This window comes from Hemiscyllium ocellatum, chromosome 6 (assembly GCF_020745735.1).
Source record: "Hemiscyllium ocellatum isolate sHemOce1 chromosome 6, sHemOce1.pat.X.cur, whole genome shotgun sequence".
In the NCBI taxonomy this organism is placed as follows: domain Eukaryota; kingdom Metazoa; phylum Chordata; class Chondrichthyes; order Orectolobiformes; family Hemiscylliidae; genus Hemiscyllium; species Hemiscyllium ocellatum.
Window position 1 is genome coordinate 98995711 of NC_083406.1, and position 18488 is coordinate 99014198.

Sequence of the window (18488 nt, forward strand, 5' to 3'; positions counted from 1 at the left end):
TCAGAGTTAGCTCGTGATCAACATGGAGGCTTTTTGAATCTTGCAGTTTTTACTTTGTGAGAAGAGTCAGGCTCGTGTAGCCAGAGTCATGAATGACAATCTGAGACAGGAGCACTCTGAGTGTGCTCAGTAGTGTAATTAAATTTTAATACTTCTATAAAGAGATATGCCTGTTAACAGATTAAATAAGCCAGTTATAAGATTTGTAAAGCAACTGTAAATCTACATTGTTTTTCCCAAACATAAATCAATGTAGATTTTTATACCAAATCATTGAAATATTTGTTCACCACTTTGAGATGGTAAGGTTTGTTTTACTGTTGTAGGATTCTTCTATGAGCAAAATGCTGGTCATACTTAAATGCATTAGTCATTGCACAGTAAATAACTTACTGAGTGTTACAAAATTGGAGGGAATGATCGGATGCTGCATAAATGGAAGCTGTTTCTTTTTGCTTTCTTTACACTGCCGTTTTGTTTTCCTCCATTTTCACGTGCCTTTTCCTTTTTTCATAGCTGGCTTCCAAATCTCATCAATGAGAGTCTTTTATTCTACCTCGAGCTGCAGCCAGACATGAACAGGGAGCTGCTGAAGAATGTCAAGAATGCTGCTCTGATCACTTGGTTTACAATGGTAACATAAGATTATGCAGGTGGTTTAAGTACCCTAGAACTGACACACACCTTAACTGGCCCAGCATGATGTTCATAAGCATGAAAGACTAGATTAATTCTGTTCCATTCTTCTGTTGATGTTATCCTTGTTAATGGAAAAATACAATAATCTGAGCTTATCTAAGTAAGCTTGGAATCCACTCTTAATTATATCACCGTGTAGCAGGGCACAAAATTTCCTTCAAAGGCTACCTTTTCAGTTTTCAGAGGTTCCAAATCCTTCCCACTAACTTATTCATCAGTTGATGCTGTCACATAGTAATAATCACTTCTGTATTTGTGTTGACAGATGACACTCGCGTCCTCCCGCACATGCACACATCACACCAACATCCTCTCTCGCTCTCACCTTTTTGTTCCAAACCACCCAACTCTCCACTTTCAGACTCTTTTGTCCTCTCTGCCAAAGGATGGCTTCTTCCTTGCCTTCCCACCCTCCACTCTTTTTATCCTAGGCAAAAGTGAGGACTGCAGATATGAGTGATTTAGGGTCAAGAGTCTGGTGCTGGAAAAGCATAGCAGGCCAGGCAGTATCTGAGGAGTTCCCTGATGAGGGGCTTTTGACCGAAATGTCGATTCTCCTGCTCCTCGGGTGTTGTCTGATCTGGGCTTTTCCAGCACCACACTCTCAACTCTTTTTTTTTAATTTATCCTGACCACTCCACCCCACCTTGGGACTTGTTTCTCCTCCTCCCCATCTCTCCATGTGACCTCCCCACCATCTCCCCTTGCAAGCCTTTTCTCCCTGATCACCCCACAATCTTTTTTAGTGCCTTCGTTTTCCTGCCTGAAGTACACTGCCCTAAGGATCCCGCACAATCTGCGCCTCCCACCCCTGGAACTGACAGATGGAATTCCCGCTGGCTTCCGATTCCCAAGAAAAAGTACTTTGCCTTGGTGACATTTCCTGGATTGGCCATCCACTGTGATTGACTTTACCCTGGTGTTTTGGGGATTTTTGCAGTGAATTTGCTCATTGACCCTACCTCCCTACCCCTGTATTCTGAGCACTGTCACCAATGAAAATAGACGAAAGTGGATTCTGCAGGTGCTGGAGATTAGAGTCCAGATTAGAGTGGTGCTGGAAAGCACAGCAGGTCAGGCAGCATCCAAGGATATTTTGGGCAAAAACCCTTCATCAAGAATGAAATAGTTTTTCCTTTTTATGGGATGAACCAAGTGTTTGTTTTCAAATCATGATTGTTGTTGAGAGCTGTTTAGCAACACCTGGCCTGGGACTTTACCTGCACAAGATTCTGGACCAGCACGGTCTCTGTATTTGGTATAGTAAATACCAGTCATCTTTTTTGAAAGAATATGAATCTTCAGAACACAGGCTAATTTCATAATTTGAACTCGCTCATGAAGAGCTGATTATAAAGGATAGTAAATCAAATGCACTGCAAGAGACCAGTTATCCAAGTGGTTAAATACAGCGTAATATCTTTGGCAAAGCAAACCAAGGTTCTTTCAAGTCTGTCGGGGATTTTTTCGCCAAATACATCCGACATAATTATGATGTTATGAATTGTAAATATTCTCTAAAAGACAAAGATTTTAAGATCGCATTTTACTACCAATGGGAATTGACAAAATCAAGAAAATCTATTGTGGATCATTTTCTAATAGTGAAAGAATGGGTTAACGTTGACAGGAGTGTCCCAGTTTGGTCAGTGTTCAGTCACCTGGAGCTTGGGCATTGTTACCCGAGTGTCCCTGAGCTGGAGAAAGAGGAAAGCAGTGGACGTAGATGTTGGGTGAAAGCTGTATATGAGTTGTTACCATCGCTGAGCATCAGGTTTTGTAGGTTCACGTAGTGGGGGTGCTTTGTAACATTAAAAAAGCATTTGTTAGTTTCCATGACACGGACTGAAATGTTGTTGATACTTGGGGAACATCTGACTGCATTTATCAACTTCTAACCCGACAATGAGGTTTGGGCCTGGTGTGAGTTAACCAGTGACAGACAAAACTCTTGCATACTTTTTTATATGTATTTGTAGTAACTATGTTTCATGGTGCAACTGATTTCTTTTCTGACTTCTGTGTTAATCAAAATGGAGTCCTGTTAACCACAGATAAATTTAAAAAATCAGTAAAGTGACTGTCCTGTAAAGGGTTTTCCTGCCTGAGGGGGTAGGAGCAGGCTGAGTGAAAATTACCCTGCATACCCTTCAGTCCACTGTTTCAGCACATCCAATGGTCATGGGCTACAATGCAATACTGCTGGTTTACAAACAGTGATTATAATATGCAAAGGTCCTGCCATTGATCGAGGTGATCTAGGGAGTGTTCAGCTCTCATGCTGTGAGCTTCTGTTCAGGATTCACGTGTGCAGTGCAATGATAACATTGGTGCTAACTAACACACTTGACACAGCAGGCGTCTATAAACCTAACACTAATTGTAGCCTGCTTGCACTTCTGAACCTGCCTGAACCCCTGAAAACCTGTCTGAACTTCTTTATAATAGGAGGTTGCTTTGTGCACAGCACACATTGTAACTGAATATCTGGGCATTGCTCATAACGAGGGATGGAAGAGGAGCAATTGAGTCCAGGCCAGAGGGCAGGTTCACCGGTTCTCCAGTGCAATCCTGGAAGTTTTACCCAGGGAAGAGGGCAAGTGGGAGAGAGATTTATTTCTTTGCAGGCCTCTAAGTATATGCTGTGAAGGGATTGGATGCATGTGGTGTAGCATAAACACTGTCCATGTGTGATCCCAAAAGAACTGTCTACAGTGCATCCATAAAGCTCAGTGGCCTCTTTCAAATGGTCAGAGTCATTTGACTGCATCTTCAAGTTCCATCACCGACCTGTTGTACCACCACACAGCTCAACTCAACATTACTTACCTACTTCAGACTTGTTTCCAACACCCTTTTAATCTTCCCCACTGCCTTGCAGTTACACCTGATACAACCTCTCATCAACATTTTGGCGTGCGCTCCCCTCCATCTATTTAGCTCTGTAAGGTGCATCCCTGAATACATGGCAACCCTTTCACACACTGTTACCTCCTCACTTTTAGCACAGGAGGATTGGTGGGGGATAGGAATGCTGCCTTATCCTCCGCCTCTATTGAGGAAGGGTTTCTCTGAACTATTGATTGCAGCAGTGCTTGAGGCCATCACATCACCGACACCTTTTCCACAGCACCACGGGTGTGTGTATGCACCTTCTTAAACCTGCAATCGGTCATAAAGTTGCAGGTAGTGTGACAATGGCCCTCCTGCTTTCCACCTCCCCCTTTCTCACCTCTCTCTCCTTCTACATTTGTTTTCAGATACCCAAGGACTGTTGTCTGATCAGTGTGATAATGGGGAGCAAGAACCGGTTTGATGAAGGGGCATTGGCTTTAGATCTAACCAGTTTAGATGTTGGCACTGTATACTTGAGAGGTTGGTATAGAGGTGAGATCGGGCGCAGCAGGTCAGGCAGCATCGAAGGAACAGGAAATTCGAAGTTTTGGGCACAAGCCCTTCATCATCAGGGCCTGATGAAGGGCTTGTGCCCGAAACATCAAATTTCCTGTTCCTTGGATGCTGCCTGACCTGCTGCGCTTTAACCAGCAACACATTTTCAGCTCTGATCTCCAGCATCTGCAGACCTCACTTTATACATAGAGGTGAGATCACATGGAGTGAGCTACTCTACGTGAATAAGCAGCGGCAAGGCTGGTGGAAAAAGAAAATGTGTATTTTTGTTTCCTGGAGAGCAAGGTGACTGACATAGTGCTTAGAGTACTCTGATAAGGACTTCATTGGGTGAGATTCAGGGTACTGTCATGAATGTTTGTTTGGTTTTATGATGTGTCTACTTGAAGTTAAATGGAATGCTTTTGGAGACAGAACTTTGACCTCCTACAAAATCTGCTTGGAGACAGGTCAAGTGACCTGGGTTGTCATGGACTCAGTAGCCCAGGTTAAAGTTTATTAAAAGTGAGATGCCAATTTTTAACAGGTGGCTGACCTTACTGTACAGATTGTCAGAGAAACCTGGAAGTTCGAACACAAGACTGCTGAGAACTTGGTGGAGTATATAATCACGGAGCGAGATCGTCTGAGTCAGGATGGCTCGGGAATCCTTAAAGATTGCTGAGCTTGATTCCGCCTTTCAGGAATGCCTTTTAAGGATGTAGCTAACTTGGGTTGTGAGCCGACATTCGGCACTCCCAACCTGATCACTTTGGAGTCACAGTCGTAGAGATGTACAGCACAGAAACAGACACTTTGATCCAACACGTCCAGATATCCTAAATTGATCTAGTCCCATTTGCCAGCATTTAGCCCACATCCCTCTAAACCCTTCCCATCCATTGCAGAGAGAGGTACATTTGTATTGGTCATTGAGTCAGGACAGCCTTTAAAGGAGATATAGTTCATGGCACCTCTAGAGATGCAATAAAAACCATTAGCAATAGGGTCCATAGTGACAATAGTAAGTGCCAAAAATGGGTCATTCATTCATTCATTCATTACATTTATTTATTTGATTATTGTAAAGGCATGCTAACTGACTCTGCTGTGTAGCTGTTCCTCATGATGATGTTTGCTGCTACCATTGTCTTTAAATGTAGGAAACTACAGTGCCTGCATGCTCTAATATGCCAGAGGAAATCTAATTTCTACTCAAACCAGGTCTAGCTACGTAGCAATCTCTTACAATTGAAAAAGCAAAGCACAGTACAGCACAGGAACAGCCCCTTCGGCCCACCAAGACTGTGCCTTTCTAAACTCAAAACATTTTGTCACTATGCTGTCCATATCCCTCTATTTCCCACCTATTATATCTATCAAGATGCTTCTTAAACATTGTTATTGTATCCAGCTCCTCCTCCACCTCTGGTAGCATATTGCCAGATGTTTGCCACCCTTTTTTTTTCAAAAATATTTGTCTCCCACATCCAAACTTTTCTGTTTACTTTAAACCATCATCCCCTGATAGCTAACATTTCTACCCTGGGATAAAGACTCCCAACTATCCATGCTTCTCATAGAATTTTGCAAAATTATCAGGTCGCCCCTCATTCTGTGACATTCAAGTGAAAACAAACCAAATTTGTCTAATCTCTCCTCCGAGCTAGTACTGTCCAAACTAAGCAATGCATTGATAAACCATTGCTGTACCCTCTCCAAAGCCTCCACAGCCTTCTGGCAGTGTGGTGACCAGAACTGTACGCACTGTTCCAAGTGTGGCCTAACTAAGGATCTAGACAGCCACAACATGACTTCCCAATTTTTATATTCAATCTCCTACCCAATAAAGGCAAGCAAGCCTTATGTCTTTTTAACTATCTTATCTATTTTTATTGCCCCTTCCAGGGAACTGTGGACATGTACCCATAGATCCCTCTGTATGTTAACACTTATAAGGGTTTTGCCATTTACTGTATAATCATTGCATGAATCACCCTTTTTACAGCTTTAATAAATTATTCCCACTTAAATTTTGGTTTTACTGAATGATTCCTGCTCTGGACAGCTACAATGCTTTTGTTCCTGCCTTTATCATAGCTTTTATGGAGGATCTCTTGACTTCCAAAACCTTCCAAATTCTCTGTCCACATTATTGTTTTAATTACTCTCTTCATGATGTCTGTCCGAGTCTGTAACTTCGGATCAATGGTTCTTTTGTGGCCTTTTAATTCCTTTCTGTAGTCATGCCTCGTGGTGCCTATTCACTATCGCAGCAACGAGTACATTTTTAAAATTCTTGCCTTTCCAGCCTAGATAATGAATCGCTTTAAATTACTCCAGCAGAGATTTTAAGCTTTACTCCAATGTCTGTTCTCTCACCACAGGAGTCCAATTTGGGACAGCTCCCACAGATCACTGTCTGGCAATGTGGTCTGCCTGTGCTTTTGGATTTGCAAATTCTCCATCCCCAGGAAATGCTAGCTCTCCTGATCCAATGCATCGATTACTAGGTCTGAAAAACTTGCACCATTCACTGATGTACTCCTCCTTGATAAGCCCCGCACTGACTAAAAGCGGTGTGTGGAGATTTCACACCATGCGTTGTGTGAGCAGTCAAATCAAATCCTCTCCACTCCCTACCATGTTGTTGCATAAGATAGTCACCATAGTCCCAGAAGATGATAGGTTGCCCCCTCATTTGAGAAAGGCATCTGCTGGGTGGATTTTAACGTGAGGATCACCATGCCTCAGACTAGGGGCAAGGTCAACAGGCTGGATCTTGATGGTAGCTTCAGCCAGGTGTAACATCACTGTTTCGCAAACTGGCTATCCAGCCAACTGAGCGAACTGAGCCCCAGATTATATGGCTGTGTCAGCTCACTGTGCTGTATGAGCTGCTGCTCATAATGAGGTTCCTGCCACCCTCCTCTAAGGGTAGAAAACTGCAGAGTCAGGCTTGGTCTAAGTTGGTAGACAAAACTGCTTCCTGGTCAAGCTAGAGAAGTCTCTTATAATGAATGATTTTATTGTCATGTATATCTTGAAGATACATTGAAAATTGTTTTGTCACCACAATCTGGTGCCATTTTGAGCTATAATAGGAAATTGCTTAAATAAGAATTCAGTTGCTGATCAAATTGATGTCTCCAGCATGGTTTCAGGACTTGTATAAAGTCTCTGCAAGGTGTTCCAGTTCTCAAGAAGTCCTGCTCCTGGAACAGTAATGACCATGCTAATGCCCCAGAAGATCCTGGCTCTGCTACCATCTGACACCATCAGGGGTCCCGGCCCCGGACCTACCGCCCCACTCCTCCCAGGGGTCCTGGCTCCGAGCCTACCGCCCTGCCCCTCCCAGGGATCCCGGCCTACTGCTGTCAGGAGTCCTGACCCACGCTGCTGATGTTGCAGCCACCACCCCTGCTGACACCACTCTGGCCTCCAAGGTGAAGAAAGAAAAGAAAAAGAAGATTTAAAAAAAAATGAGAAAAGGATGCCTCCAGCCTGGAATGTAGATGAGGTCCTACAAGCCCAAACACTACCTATCGTGCTGGCATTTTTATTAATGAGGCTTGTTAATTCTATGTTTTAAAAAGTAGTTACAGGTCATATTTGTTATTATAGAGACTTTGCAGAGGAGTAGATGTTAGGCTCCACTCCTTTTAAAAACTGGAGATGTCCTCTGAGCAAGACATCAGGGTGGTGGTTCTTATGGCACTGCTCAGTATCAACCCTTTCAAGCCCACATCCTTTCCATTTTGGGCAAACACATTTTTTTACAACTAGGCAATGAAAGTGCCAATCATCCAGACGCTTTAAATTATCAATAGTAGAAATTTCAACCTCTTCAATCCACTTAGTCTAGTTTTGTTCACACAGGCCATTTTGCAGCACCAAGAGAAACCTGGGTTCAAGTCCCAGCTGCTTCAGAGGTGTGTCATACCATCTCTGAACAGGCTGATCAAGAAAATAAGGTACATTCTCCACTATAGGTTGTTGGTAGCAGACTGGCTGCCTCCAGGCTACTGCAGTACTGACAGTACTGGGAGGGATGGGGCGGTGCTACAGAGTGCAATGTTGCAGTCAGTACTTGCTGTAATTAAGGCATATAAAGAACAGCACAATGAATAGAGTGAAAAAGACTTTGCGTGAGAATCCAAATGGTTTGCTATTCAGTCTTCACATCATAGGAAAGAAGATAGGTACATGAGCAGGAGATGCAACACCTTGAGTTCATGGCATTGAGTTAGATAATCAATCATTCCTGTACCATCCTATACCCCTGATTATGTCATGTAGATCTCTGCCTTTGGATTAATGAATGACTGAGCTTCCACAGCCATCTAGGGTGGAGAATTCTAAAGATTCACCTCAATCTGAGTGAAGAATATTCTCTCGTTTCAGTTGTAAATGGATTGACCCGTATTCTAAGACTGTGCCCCTGGTTCTGAGTGCTTGCTGCACTCTGTGTATCCTCCCTTCAGTAAGGGGCACCAAAGATGCACACAACCCCCCCTGGTGTGGTCTCACGGAGCTTCTATACCATTGAAGCAAAACATTTTGCTCCAGCACTCTCATCCTCTGTTGATAAAGGCCAACATACCATTTGCTCCCTAATTACTTGCTGCAGCTGCAGGTTAGCTTTCAGTTTAAAAATGAAGGGCCTTTATTCGATTCATACAGGAAAATAAGTGGATTGAATGCATAGTCAAATTAGCTATGATCTTATCAAATGGTGAAGGGAACAAGTGGTTTGCTGCTGATCCTAAAACTTGTGTTATTAAATATTGCATATTTAAGAAATGTTTGTAAAAATGTTGATCTTTTAATTTTTTTCTGTCTTTGTTTAAATTTTACATTTAATCAGTATCTAGGGTATCACATTATTTAGATGTAACATAAAATCTTGAGCTCCAGCAGGGGGGCAGACAACAACTTTTCACTGAAATTATTATTGTCTCAGCTGGGTTTTCCACTGAAGTGTTTACATCCAGCAGACACTAGGGGGTAGACTTGTGCCATCTTTGGCTACATTCAAGAACCAGACAAACTGTAGTTTAGTTTGCTGAAGGTGTTGCTTTTTTTAGAAATATCTGGTGCTTGAGAATGACAGTTCAGCAGGAGTTCCCAGGTTTGCACTTGCAATTGTAGTGAAAGATTGGAGCAATATTCAGTGGAATATGTTAAATGATATTACACAGTGTGTCCTGGCCTGTCTGCTTACCTTCGGTGGGGTGACAGTGGGTGGCATGGTGGCACAGTGGTTAGCACTGCTGCCTCACAGCACCAGAGACCCGGGTTCAATTCTTGCCTCAGGCAACTGTCTCTGTGGAGTTTGCACATTCTCCCCTGTCTACGTGGGTTTCCTCCAAGTGCTCCGGTTTCCTCCCAAAGTCCAAAAATGTGCAGGTGAATTGGCCATGCTAAATTGCCCGTAGTGTTAGGTGAAGGAGTATATGTAGGGGAATAGGTCTGGGTAGGTTGCTCTTCAGAGGGTCAATATGGACTTGTTGGGCTGAAGGGCCTGTTTCCACACTAAGTAATGTAATCTAAACTGCTATATACCTCCAGAAAGATTTATTGTGTAAATTTTCCTTGGGTGCTGTTAGAGGTATGAAATACAATATGCCCCTTTCGAATTTTGATGTATCTCAAACCATCCTGTCTTTTAGTTAATTTGTTCTGAACACTAATGAAAAATAACTTGTGTCTGCAAGTTGTCAACAAAAGTAATTATTGTCTCCACTCGGGTAGTGATCTTATGTAACGTGTAGCAAGCAGTCTGCTAGAGGGTATGGACATTGGATTGCCATGCTTTAAAGAAACAGTTTGAGCTTAACACTTCAGTAAATCAAAGGACAATGCAGCTGAGGAAAATGCAATGTATGGCTTACTCCATTAACTTCACTGTTTTTCTCATAAATCAGTTTTTCTAACTTTCTCAATGTCTCACTCTTTGGACCATGCAACTAAACAAAGCACACAGGAATGCTGAATTTTTTTAGATTTGGATATCCTGGTAGAAGTGAAGCTGATGAAAATGACTAATTATCATTGTCCAGAGCAATGGAGTAGGCCATTCAGCCCCTTGAGACCATTCCCCTATTCAGTCGTTTCCAGCCCCTCTGTGCCCTATGGTAGGAGGATCTTACACAATGAGTCTTTGTGACGGTAGCAACAAACTTTAGTGCGTCACTCAGTTCATAATCCTGGATTTAGGAATATGTCAGTCTCTTTGAATGCAGGGCACTTTGTGTTGGAAAACTGGTTATGGAACGACCAAAGAGTGACTTTTGCTGAGTTGACTGTTCTCCTGTAATTGATGCTTCTGCTGGTGATTGTGCCTTGGAGTATTCCATAGAGCAGTGAGTGCGTCTGAGCTGTTCCACACAATCTAATGTGTCTCTCTGACGGCATTCTTTTATGAAGGTGCTTTCCAATGCAGCCAGCTGGAGGTTAGTATAGGGTAGCATTGAGACTCTAGACATGTGTGAAAAATCTGGCAGAAAGGGTGGAAGAGTCTTTCTCACCACCAGGAAAGCCACATTCTGGAGCTGGTTTGAAATGAGATAATTTATCCAAATGGATTTGATGGTCTGCTGAGGGAACCATCCAACAGAAATCATCATCTTGTTTTCCTGCAGGGCCTTGATGTTTTGTGTGGACTATACTCCCTCATGAACTTGTGAAAAGATGCTTTTCTGCAAAAACTTTACCACGATGGACAGGTAGTATGCCACTGTCCGACAGAAATTGTTTTACAGCAATGCAGTCAGAGCCAGCCCCCTCAACACTGGGTACAGGAACAACCTAAGAATGCAGAGAGAAAAAGATGAATTAGGCCATTTGGCCCATCAAGTCTGCTCTCCGTTCAATGAGATCATGCCGATCTGTGTTTTTCTGAATTTCACATTCCCAAATCTCTCATTCCCCAATCTAAAATAATAATCAGTGGCCCTGCCTCCACCACCATTTGGCACAGGCAGTTCCAAAGTTGCACAACCCTCAGAGAATTTCCCATCATCTCCATCCCAAAAGGGAATCCCTAAATTTTAAAAGTATTCCTGGTTCAGGACGTTTACCTTGTCAAGACTATTCAGAATCTTATAAACTTCAACCAGGTCACACATTAACATTTGGTGTTTGTGTACAGAGGTACTTTGCTCAGCTTGATGTACTCACATGTGGCTGTCAGAATGAAGGAAATATTGGGTTTGTTTCCTTTATTGAGATATTTGTCACTGTAGACATGATTTCTCATGATTGTGTACTGCTATCAGCTGGGATCGGTCTCCATCCTGGAAGAAGCAAAATTAAAATTGAAGACAGAATTTTGAAGGGCACGGTGACTGTAATCTGTGCCATTTATGCTGAATGGATTGGCCTGCCCTCATTTGTATTCATAATTTGTTATATAATTCATAGCTTAGAGTCAGCCACAAATTACATGTTCAACTTTTGTTAATTTTGGATTGTACAGTCCAGGTGATTATTCCAGGGTGGTATTTAATGTTTGCTTTGTTTGACTCGTGGATAGTAAAAACTCATCTGTTACAAGCGATGAACATTTTTGACTTCATTCTTTCAGTAAAGAACTTCAATTTCAGATTTATCCTCTTTTTTTTTTAAAACAGAAAGAAATAGTTTCTACCAAATTCATAACATTGCAGTAGCACATTTAAATGAAGGTATTCAGGACTCTAGGATGTTTACAGGGAGCTACAGAGTGAGGGAATAGGGAATTTGGATTCACTATGGATGGTTTGATGTCACAACAGGAGGAATTGACTGAGTGTCAGAGAAGTGGCAGAAATTCCATCAGTTTAACAGTCCACGTATAGCAAACCTGTCCTTGCCCTGATTTAAGCACTTGAAAAGCATGATGATTGAAATCCTATAGAAAATTGCTCTGGTCCTTCCTCGAGGTGAGTTTCTTTCTTATTTGAAATCAAGGCTTATGTGACCTCTGGTTTTCTCATACGGGGCCAATGCAATTTGTTCATTATCAACAGCTCTGCTTGAAGGTTGAACTAAAGTAGAGACCACCTTGTCTGAAGCAGATTGACAATGTAGGCCCAGCTGGCTGGGATTATGTCTCATCTGCGTTTTTACAATTTTAATTTTGAATTCTGAGGCAATCTTTCCAATTGGTTGCTGATTGATTGTTTGCTTTATTGTTGTCACATGTATGGAGATACAGCGAAAAGTATTGTTTTGCCTGCTAAACAGGCAGATCGTACCATATGGTGTACATCAGGACAGAGTGCAGAATACAGTGTTACAACTGCAGAGAGAGGGAGCAGAATTAACATTTGAGAGGTCACTTCAAAACTCTAATAATAGGGAAGAAGTTGTTCTTGAATCTTTTCGTATCTGTGTTTAACCCTTTTTATATTTTCTGCCTGTAGAAAAGGATATACCTAGGGTGGGAGGGGTCTTTTGATTATATTGGTTGCTTTCTTGGGGCAGTGGGAGGTATAGATGGAGTTAATGGATGAGTTTGTGGGGCTTATCTTGATCAGTCACTGTAAATTCAGAAGATTCATGTGGATAGAACTAAATTTAGTGGCTAGTTTCAACTTTCAAGAAATGAGTTTAAAGATAGAATTAATCCATCATCTTTCAACAATCTCCGCATCAGGAAAATGAAACCTTTCAAATGTTATTTGTATTTAGAATAGAGGCTGTACTTGTCTGAAGATTAAATGGTACTTTACTATTCTACATGATTGTGCTCATTGTATATCTATAAACATAATTCCATTTGTCAGAGAAAAACATAGAAAATAAGAGTCTGCTGTACATTAAATATGATCATCCACTCTGTACCCTGTTTCCCCTTTCTCCCCATAACCTCTGATTCCTTTAGTCCTAAGAACTAACTCATTGAAAACATTCAGTGGTTTGGCCTGAATTGCTGTTTATAGTTGAGTATTTCACAGTCTCACTACTCTCTCTGGGCGAAAGATTTTCTCCTCATCTCAGTCCTAAATGGCCTACTTTGTATTCTCTAACTCCTGGTTCTGGATGCCCTGCATTTACCCTGTTAGAATTTTATATGTTTCAATGAGAGCTCCCTTATCCTTCTGAACTCCAATTGCTAACCAACCCAGTGTCTCTTTATACATCAGTCCAATCATTCCCAGAAATCATTCTTGTAAACCGTTTGGTTGCACTCCCTCCATAGCCAGGACATCCTTCCTCAGATAAGGAGACCAGAACTCCACACAACACTCCAGATGTAGTCTCACTGAAGCCCTTTATATAACTGCAGTAAGACATTCCCTGCTCCTGTATTTGAACCATCTTGGAATGAAGGGACACTATTTTGCTGTCCTCTCACCATCTTCTGCGGCTGCATGCATGCACAAGGACACTCCTGATCTCGCTGCTCCCCCTTTCCCAATCTATTTCCGTTCAGATAATAATCCGGTTTTCCGGTTTTGTTTTTTGCTTTTTGTTTGCAGAGTATCCTGAATCCAATGCAAGGCTTTCTCAGCACGTTGGCATTTTATGGCTGGACTGGATGGGACTTTGATTTCAGGTTTCAAAAGAATGAGATTCAGTGGGAATTACCAACGGCCTCTGCTTCAGCTGAGAATGAGTATGAAAACCCTGTGGCAGCGTCGCTGAATTACCACGATTACCTACAAGAATGTGAAAAGATGATGACTGAAAATAGTCACGACAGTAATGATGAGCTTTGTGCCCTCTCTGAAGGTAATGGGAAAGCAAATGGTTTCTTTACATCAAATTCCCCTGTCTATCAGGGGCTGTAACTGGCTTTCTCAAAGTATTCTGTGACTTCTGCTGCTAAACATTCTTCTTAATCACCGTGAAGGTCCCTCACTGTTCAAGAAGGTGGGGGGGGGGGGGGGAAGCCTTGTCAACATTGCTCGGTGGTCAACCAGCAGATGGTCTGATGGAAGTGCAAATCTCTGCAAGACCCAGCTCTACAATTGGGTTGACGTTGATGTTTCGCACAATCTTCCCTTCAAGCCCATTGATTTCCAGCATTGTTTTAAACCACAGAATTCCTTATATCCCTAATTTTTCTTTTCTCCTCTTATCCCTGCATTTTTAAATCCAGTCTCTGCCCTATCTAGAACTACTTCATGATTTATGGATCATTTTTAGCATTTCCCTTTAATCCAGTGTCTTGCAAGGAAGTTATCCCAGGTGTCCTGACCAATATTTTATCCCTCCGTCCACACCAGACCAACAGTTTACCTGGCTGTTCTCACATTGCTGTCATTTTCTTTCTCCTTGTTTTCTTTTGTTTGTTCATTGATTTTTATTTCGTTTTTTTTTTATTTGCTCTTTTTTCTTCCAAGATGGGGCCTGGCTGTTCCTTCCAGCTCCCTGTACTGGCCCCTCCTCTTTGGAAAGTGCATGTGTCTTCCGATTCCAGCTTGTGAACCTTAATTAGAATTGCTCCCCTATTGGAGACCATGCTTTCAACTCAGAGTTCTCTCTCTTGCACATACCTCACTTTCCTCCCTTTTTAAAAATGCTTCCTAAAACCTACCCAGAATCATAGACTCCTTTTACAGTTTGGAACAGGCCATTCGGCCCATCACGTCTACACCAACCCTCCAAAGACCATCCTATCCAGATCCACCCTCCTACCCTATCCCTGCAACCTTGCATTTCCCCAGGTTAATCCACCTAGCCTGACCATTCCTGGTCTCTGTGGGCAATTTAGTACAGCCAAGGAGGAAACCAGAGCACCTGGAGGAAACCCCTCAGACATGGGGAGAATGTGCAAACTCCACACTGCCCGAGGCAGGAATCAAACCCAGGTCCCAGCACTGAGGCAGCAGTGCTAACCACTGAGCCATCGCATCGCACCGCCCATTGGAACTACCTCATTGGCTAAGCTCTGGGTCATCTTCCCTAACATTTCCTTACATGACTTGGTGTCAAATTTGATTTAATAAAACTGCAGTGAAGTGCTTTGAGAAATTTTACTATATTTGATGCTGCATATTGTAGAAGATCATTAACTCAAGTGACAGGAATTGACTGAGTTCAAATCAAGGAATGGTCAGTAACTTGGACCAAGTCAGGTGTTAACCCCCGACCACTTTAAATAAATTTTCAAAGTACTGATAATTGAAACATTAATTGAAGTGAGTAAAGCATGTTGTGGCTGCAAGAGAAGCCTGAATTATATTGACAGCATATGAAGAAACATACTGTCTTGGAACTGGAAGTAACAAACAGTAACACTTTTATATAATGCATTTTTAATGAAGCAATATCCCATTATAAATTGATCTGCATGGATCAGACTCGAACAGAAATGAGTGTTTCTACACAAACTTATTTTCTGTAGATGGTGGTAATCTGAAAACAGAAACTATTGTTGTAACCCCTAGAGAAAGACCGAGCAAAACAGAACTAATGTTTCAGGCCAATGACCCTTCATCAAAATTGACATTAATGTTAACTGGCTCGTCTCTCTCTCTTCAGTAGGTCAGGCAGTACCTGTTAAGATTCCATTTTCCAGTTCCAAACACTATTTCTGCATAAACTGTCCACATAAGTCAAATTCCCTTTGCAGCAACAACACGCTATAGTCACATCAGCCAGTGTTTCAATTACTACTACTTTATAACAACAGTGTGGAAGTGTAAAAGAGAAATCACACAGGTACTCTGAGCTCTGATACCCTGTTATGTGGGAGTTGAAGAAATGACCACTCTTAGCATTGAATGCCAATGGCTTATCAAAATGGAGACTACTCACACTCATTCCTGCATGAAAATAGTCCCAACCTCTTCAGTCTATCCTCAGAACTGAGTGTTCCTCAGCTCTGTAACCAGTTCTGCATTCACATCTATCTTGTTATGTGGTACCCACAACTGCACGCAGAACTTTAGCTAAATTTAATAAGTGTCTTATACAAGATCAGCATCACCTGCTTGCTACCTGACTCTATGTTGCTGCAATAGAGTCATAGAGATGTGCTGCACCAAAATAGACCCTTTGGTTCAACTCATCCATGCTGACCAGAGATCCCAACCCAATCTAGTCACACCTGCCAGCACCTGGCCCATATCCCTCCAAACCCTTCCTATTCATATACCCATTCAGATGCCTTTTAAATGTTGGAGTTGTACCAGCCTCCACCACTTCCTCTGGCAGCTCATTCAGAGGGTGTTCATGTATGGAATGAAAACGTTGCCCCTTAGGTATCTTTTACATTTTTCCCCTCTCACCCTAAACCTATGCCCTCTAGTTCTGGACTCACCCACCCTGGGGAAGAGACTTTGTCTATTTATCCTATCCATGTCCCTCATGATTTTATAAACCTCTATAAGGTCACCGACGCTCCAGGGAAAACAGCCCCTGCCTGTTCAGCCTCTCCCTGTAGCTCAAATCCTCCAACCCTGGCAACATCCTTGTAAATCTTCTCTAAACCCTTTCAAGTTTCACAACATCATTCCGATAGGAAGGAGACCAGAATTGCACGCAATATTCCATCAATGGCCTAACCAATGTCCTGTACAGCTGCAACATGACCTCCCAACTCCTGTATTCAATACTCTGACCAATAAAAGAAAGCATACTAAACACCCTCTTTACTATCCTATCTACCTGCGACTCCACTTTCAAGGAGCTATGAACCTTCACTCCAAGGTCTCTTTGTTCAGCAACACTCCCCAGGACCTTACCATTAAGTGTATAAGTCCTGCTCTGATTTGCTTTCCCAAAATGCAGCACCTTGCATCTATCTGAATTAAACTCCATCTGCCACTTCTCAGCCCATTGGCCCATTTGATGAATAAAGCTGTACACACTCTGCTTTACTTATTGCTCTCAACCTGTCCTACTATTTTCAAAGATCTTTGTGCATATTCACTTCAGTTCCTCTGCTCCTGTATCCCCTTAGAACTGTACCTATCTTATTTTCTTGTTGTCTTCAATGTTCTTCCTACCAAATTACAACACCTCACACTACTCTATATTGAAACACATCTGCCAACTATCCACCCATTCCACCAACTTGTCAATATCCTTTTGGATTTCTACAGTATCCTCCTCTCAGTTTACAATTCCTCCAAGTCTCGTGTCATTTGCAAACTTTGAAATTGTTCCCTGCACACCAAGATCCAAGTCATTAACATAAATATATCAGGAACAGCAAGGGTCTCAATACTAACCCAGGGAAATTCCACCACAAATTTTCCCCAAGCTGGTAACATATCCATTTCTTTGCCAATTTTGTGTCCATGTTGTTACTGACCCTTTTATTCCATGAGCTATAACTTTCCCATTAAGTTTGTTGTTTGATACTGTCACGATAGTCCATGTACACCCCATCAACAGCATTACACTCATCAACTCTTTATAACTCTTCAAAAATTCCAGCAAAGTTACTTAAACATGATTTCCCCCTTTTTAAAAATTCATCCTGACTCTCCTTAATCAATTCACCATTTTTCATGTAACTACTAATTCTGTCATGAATGGTGGTCTATAGAAGCTTCCCCATCACGAAGTTAAGTTTACTGGCCTATGATTGCTGGCTTTCTATTTTTATAGAATTGTTAAATGTGATGAGGATTTTTCACAGAGACATTGTAACAACCCAAATTCACTGATCACTAACTCAGTCTCTGATACAATGTTAGTGCCTTTTGTTCCTGATGATCAATTCTCTGCCTAACTGGTCAGGAAAATTCACACTAGTAGCTCTGCCCAAGAACTCTAACCACTCAATGACTTGATACAATTAAAGAACAGTACAGCCAAATTGATGATTTCCATTTCAATAGGAAAATTAGAAAAGGTGTTTTTGTAAAATGGTGAAAAACTGGGGATTGTTGGTATTCAGAACATCCTTGTAAGCAAACCATAGAAGGTTTAACCACAAGAGAAATGTTTAAGTATGAACCTCCATAGCAGTCTCTCAGCAGAAGAAGAGTTCTATGTTCTGAAAAGCAGGCGATCTGTCCACAGTACCCTTTGTCTTGGTGTAGTCCTCCTATCCATACCAGTGTCTGTAATCCTTCCAAAAACTCTGCCACAATCTCCTCAGACTTTGTGCTGTACATGTAGAATCAACTGCCTGATGAACAACTCCAGAGGATCTTCATTAGCTTTGAGGTGTCTCCAGCAATCCTCCAGAGGCCTGCGCTACCTCCGTATTGAAGAGCCAGCCACCAGCATGTGGTTTCCTTACAGCCAGCTCACACGTACCTGCTGAGGAGGATAGGGGCTGCACAGGATGTGGCTTCCTCAGGGATTAACAGTACGTGCTCCAGGCTGGTGGCTGGAAGTAGGGAAATAAATAGGATTATGAAAGGCGCCATCTTTATGTGAGCTGAATTCCGAGATACACACTTTGCTAAGGAGTGCCTCCTTGTGCTATGTATGCTGGTAACCAGGGT

At 42.1% G+C, this 18488-nt stretch overlaps 1 protein-coding gene across 1 annotated transcript in view; it reads left to right on the forward strand.

Annotated features, from left to right (window-relative positions):
* Nucleotides 1-13868, forward strand: part of gpr143 (G protein-coupled receptor 143) — a 56223-nt gene extending 42355 nt beyond the window's left edge. The window contains exons 7-8 of the mRNA XM_060826988.1: nucleotides 517-634; nucleotides 13557-13868. Of these exons, the coding sequence (XP_060682971.1) occupies nucleotides 517-634; nucleotides 13557-13868 (430 nt within the window). The remainder of the gene's footprint in view (nucleotides 1-516; nucleotides 635-13556) is intronic.
* The last annotated feature ends 4620 nt before the right edge of the window (nucleotides 13869-18488 follow it).